This window comes from Mauremys mutica, chromosome 10, assembly GCF_020497125.1.
Source record: "Mauremys mutica isolate MM-2020 ecotype Southern chromosome 10, ASM2049712v1, whole genome shotgun sequence".
Taxonomy (NCBI): domain Eukaryota; kingdom Metazoa; phylum Chordata; order Testudines; family Geoemydidae; genus Mauremys; species Mauremys mutica.
Genome location: NC_059081.1, coordinates 80,560,881 through 80,566,335, shown reverse-complemented (window position 1 = coordinate 80,566,335; position 5,455 = coordinate 80,560,881). Strand labels below are relative to the sequence as shown.

The 5,455-nt window shown below is 51.1% G+C and overlaps 1 protein-coding gene across 1 annotated transcript; it reads left to right on the top strand.

Annotated features, from left to right (window-relative positions):
- Positions 1-1,261: 1,261 nt before the first annotated feature.
- On the top strand, positions 1,262-5,221 carry ARL4C (ADP ribosylation factor like GTPase 4C). The gene has a single exon (XM_045032941.1). It carries the CDS (start codon positions 1,687-1,689, stop codon positions 2,263-2,265), a length of 579 nt encoding a protein of 192 aa, XP_044888876.1. The 5' UTR covers positions 1,262-1,686; the 3' UTR covers positions 2,266-5,221.
- The last annotated feature ends 234 nt before the right edge of the window (positions 5,222-5,455 follow it).

The following is a 5,455-nucleotide window of genomic DNA, read 5'->3' as shown; positions in this document are numbered from 1 at the left end:
CGGTGTTTGCCTGCAGAGGGATGGGTGTGTAACACACCAATATGCAGCATTTTATAGGGCATTATAGAGCCCTGCACAGATATTGACTAATTATTATTGCTCCCCTTTACAACCAGGGAAACTGAGGCAGAACAGTAAAGCAACTCAGCCAGTGTCACAGATCAGTTGCGGAGACAGGATTAGAATTTGGGACCTCCAGCCTTGCACTAGTTCCACCAGACCAGGCTGCCCTCCAGTGAAAGGTGAAGGGGCGTGAACGTCACACAGGGACAGGAATCTGGTGAATAAACGCAATCCATAAACAATTCAGAAGTAGGGCAGTCTTAAGGGAGGGCTCAGATTGAACAGACATAGGCTGACCAGGTAGCAAGTGTGAAAAATCGGGATGGGGGTGGGGGGTAATAGGAGCCTATATTAAAAAAAAAGCCCCAAATATCAGGACTGTTCCTATAAAATCGAGACATCCGGTCACCCTACACAGACATAACAGCCATTAAGCGACAAGCCAATCAAAACACAGCAGAAAGCCTCTGTGGCTATAAAAGGTGGTGGTTGTTTTTTAGTAAAGAGCAGATGGGTTGAAAATGTATTGTAGAAAGGCAGCCATCTAGGTTAATGTCTTCTCCAGAGCAGTCCTTTTTGTATTGGCCTTGCCTGTCTTCAGCAAAAGCCCTGTAACATAAGCCTGCCTCTCCTGCGCTATTCCATTATAAAGCACCAGCACACTGGATAACCAGCCTTCAGCCAGGCTCAACCACCCACGGCTAAGACGGATCAAAGAAAGGAAGTTGAGGCGGGGACAGGGCTTGACACAAGGAGGGGACCGGGCTCTCTGCTCACGGGGGCGAGGGCTGGGCTGTTGTCCCCAGGGCAGGCGGTTTGAGCGCCGCTGGCATTGACTGAGAAGTTAGGAGGGCGAGTTTCCAGCCTGCGCTATGCAGGAGGTCAGCCCATCAGCAGGGTCCCTGGGGGAGCCGCTGTGAATCGCGGGGGGAGCGGGGGGCACCATTTCCAGGGGAGCGCCAGGCTCGGCGCAAGCCCAGTCCCGGCTCAGCAGCTCCGCTTAGGGGCAGGGTTTCCCGGAGCAGCGGGCCGGCCGCGCCGATCCAGCCCCAGGGAGCTCGGGCGGGGAGGCGGGCCCGGGACATTCACGCCCGGCGGCGGAGGGGGCGGCGGAGGGGGCGTGTCGTTGCCCTTTTAAGGCGCCTCCCTCGCCGGCGCCGGGGCGGGCCGCGGGGCGGGGTTTGAGGGATTGAACTGCGGCTGCTGCTCTCGCTCAGAGCCGAGGGGGGAGCCGGAGCCAGCGGAGCGGCTCTCGGGGCAGCGCGCCTGGCCGGGGAGCGGGAGCCCCGCAATGAGCGGGGCGGGCGCCGCTCGCAGGACTTGATCCGGGGCTGCGTGTCTCCCGGCCGCCCCCGCGGGAAGGAGGGAGCCCGGCCGGACCCAGCCCAGAGGCGGCTGCGGAGTGTTTGATGGCCCCGCAGGCTGCTAGCGCGGACCCCGGGCTGGTCGCGCCCTGGCTGCGCTGATTGCAGCCCCGGCGGGGACGCCGCGCCGCCCTGGGGGATTGCTGCAGCGCTAGCGCCCCGACGCGACGGGGATGGGCGCGCTGTAAAAAAGCCCCCGGTTCGAAACCCCTCCCGTGGCTTGGCCAGGTTCCAGCTGCGCCGGCGGCGGTGGGGGGCCATGGGGAACATCTCCTCCAACATCTCCGCTTTCCAGTCCCTGCACATCGTCATGCTGGGCTTGGACTCGGCCGGCAAGACCACCGTCCTCTACCGGCTCAAGTTCAACGAGTTCGTCAACACGGTGCCCACCATCGGCTTCAACACCGAGAAGATCCGGCTGAGCAACGGCACGGCCAAGGGCATCAGCTGCCACTTCTGGGACGTGGGCGGCCAGGAGAAGCTGCGGCCGCTCTGGAAGTCCTACAGCCGCTGCACCGACGGCATCATCTACGTGGTGGACTCGGTGGACGTGGACCGGCTGGAGGAGGCCAAGACCGAGCTGCACAAGGTGACCAAGTTCGCCGAGAACCAGGGCACCCCCTTGCTGGTCATCGCCAACAAGCAGGACCTGCCCAAGTCCCTGCCCGTGGCCGAGCTGGAGAAGCAGCTGGCGCTGCATGAGCTCGCCCCCTCCACCACCTACCACGTCCAGCCCGCCTGCGCCATCATCGGCGAGGGGCTCACCGAGGGCATGGACAAGCTCTACGAGATGATCCTCAAGCGCAGGAAGTCGCTCAAGCAGCGGAAGAAACGATAACCGCCGGCCCCGGCCCCGCCTGCCTGAAGCGCTGCCCGGCCGGCCTCCCCCGGGTGTGGACGGGCGCTCGGCCCCCCAGCGCCTTTCCCTGGGGGCGCCGCTGCTCGGAACTTGCTGGCGGGACTAGGAGGGTGGGCGAGGCTGGCGGCCGGGTGAAGCGGCTGCTGTTTTTTACCCCCCAAGGACGATCAGACCAACTGAGCTTGGGCGGGAACTGCCTTTGCTTTTCAATCGGAGTCTTTGCGGTGGAGCTTGATGCAACAGGGCTGGCCCCTGCGAAACTGAGCTCGAATTTGCTCCTGTCTCGGGATCCTTTAAAAACAACACACACAAAGTGTGTGTGTGTGTGGGGGGGAAATACTGCTTCAGGAAGCACTGGATGCTGAGGCATCTGTTTGTGGTTGGAAAACTGCGGTGGGAAATCACAGGCCAATACAGCTTGCTGAATGGTGGAATAGGTAAGGTGAGCCTCCTGGGAGAACTGCTTTTCAGGTTGCACCAGACCTCCCCTCCCCTCCCCTTCCCCCTCTGGATTCAGCCCATATGTGGGTCATTATCACACGCAACAAATCAGACCAACACAATCTATGAAGCCCTGGAATGAATGAATGAATGATACACTACTGCTTGCAGTAGCTGCGTGTGCTTGAAGGGAATGCCCAGTTGTTTCAACTGAGGGTGCCCATCCTATTTTAAAAACAAAGTCTATCCAAGGACAGAAGTGTATTGATCCACAGGGGATTTAAAGCTATATGGCCAGCTAGATGGCTTGTGACCAGCTGCTGAGTGGTGCTGAGTTTTAAGCTGTTTGCTGAAAGGGGTTCTGTGTCAATTGTGCCATGAAGGGTTCTCAAGCATCTTTTCATTTTCAAAGTTTTTTTTAAAACAAACTGTATCCTGTAGCAATGGTAAGCAGTAGGTTTTGCCTTTTATTGCTGTAGTCTACAGGTGGAGACATGTTTGGATTATCCTTAATTTGGTTCGATCTGGCTGATTCAATTTGTGCACTCCATTTAAAAAAAAATAAAAATCTTATGACACTGCTGGATGATAAGCCCCAACAGTTCACCTCAGCTGCATGGATATAAAAGCAAATGGAAAAGCACAAGAGTAGCTAATTAAAACTCTGGTATAACCATGGATTGTGAATCACGCCAGTACTTTAATGAACAGAATACAAACATTAGGTAGCTAAGCTAATCTTGTACAACCCAAAATGGCAAGAGTTTGCAAAATCTCTAACGCAAAGGGATATTGGAGTGCAGAGCACCTATTGAGTGGGAAGTAGAAGTTTTAAGAACTTTTTTGATACAACCAAAGGCTTTAAACAAATTCAAGGCTGAGACTCCTAGCTGCAAAGCGTGCAAGGGGAGATGGTGCTAGTGCAGTAAATGTACAATAGGCTCAGACTTGTTTCCAATCACTTCACTAGTGCGGGATCAAGCCCAGTGTTTTAGCAAGATCCTGGATGGCTGGCCCTTCACCATCAATTGGTGTTTTGACATTAACTTCACTGAGCACAGGATTGGACCCTAAATATACGTAAACTGGCTGCTTCTTGGTCAGTGTCTCTCTCTCATGGAAACCCACCTCACAATGAGAAAAGTCTGACTCCCAGAATTTCATAACAAGAAGAGAGTTTGGAAATCAGCAGCAAGCAGTTCTGGGCATACCAATGTCCCACACCTGTGGTTCACTGGTCTTAACATGGTCATGTGAGAATTTCCAGTGAGGGAAGTATTTGGCTTTCTGCTTGAGTGCATTTCCCAAACAAAGAAAAAACCTGGGTGAATTTCAGGCAGCTGATTCTCCTTTTCAGCCATGAACTCAGTACTTTCCCAATAGCATTTTGTAGAAATCCAATATTGAAACCAAATGGTATTTATATGCCTGCAAGATTCCAGTTTACAGGAGTAGTGACTGCTTCACTAATCTAAGAAGTGGGCTGGTCCCATCATTTCAGGAGGGTCTGTACAGTTTCATTGGAATTTTTTTTCTTTGCCTTCACATGAAACACTTTCTGAAGCACTTTTGACATTTGGTAGCTCCACACTATTGAGAGAGAGAATATATTTATTTTGTGACACTGCAGAAGCCAAATGCTCCAACTTTTGTTTTGAATGTTAAGTGTTTAGGGGTTAAATAAAAAGGTTCTGGTCAAAACCTGTCATGCTTTAAAAACGAGTACATATTACATGGTCTTCCCTGCCCCCGAGACTTGACTCTTGATACTGCAGGCGTTACTGAGGCAAATAGTTTCACTAACTTAAATGGGGCTGTTTGTGGAAATAGGATATGCAGTTGCAAGATTGGCTCCTTACTGGACAGTCAGACGGCCCCAATTAAAAAAATTATTTAAGCATTGCCTGATTTGATCCCTATCCAGCAAAAGCACTGAAGCATGTGCTTAACTTTATGCATGTGTTTAGCTACTGTGCTGGCTAAGGGCCAGATGGATCCAGGGTTATGGTCACTAGTTGTACATTTTTGCAGTAAGTTAAAATACTTCTCCAATTAATAGTTAACGGGGTCATTGGTATTTCTATAGTTTTCAGGACTGTAATGACTATTCCTCAGTGCTATGGCAGAGTTGAGCTGTGTTACCATCTGCAACTGACCAGATAATGAGTCCTCTGAAACAATGATTACAGAAAAGCTTTACATAGTCTGCTGTTCTAAAATCACAGTTGGATTTACTCCAGGTTGTGTCTTCTCAAAAAAAAATTGGAAAAAAAAATTTTTTTTTTTTCAGCAGATGTCATGAGATGCTAGTCACATTTCAGACTTTGTCTTCACAGTGTACCTGTAACTCAAGAAAAATGCCATGGTACCTAGTATAACTTTTCATTTTATCTTGTCATCCATCCGCTGTTCTTTCCATCTTTTCTTTTCTTTTTTTTAAAAAGATGCAAACATGATGCTGTGAACTGAAATAAATTATTTATACGATGAATTTCACAGAAGTCTTTTGTTCTTTCTCTTAATAATTCAGTGTTTTCATACATGGCTCTCAAACTTCTTTACAAAGGAGGTCAGTATCATTATTCCCATTTTACAGATGGGGAAAGAGAGGCACAGAGAAGGGAAATGACTTGCTCATGGTCAACCAGTGGCAGCACCAGGGATAGAATTCAGGTCTCCTGAGTCCTAGTGCAATGCACTAGCCACCAGGCTGCACTGCCCCAGAGAA

Excerpts from the sequence above, each read along its gene's own strand:
- ARL4C (XM_045032941.1), top strand. The coding sequence starts at position 1,687 with ATGGGGAACATCTCCTCCAACATCTCCGCTTTCCAGTCCCTGCACATC.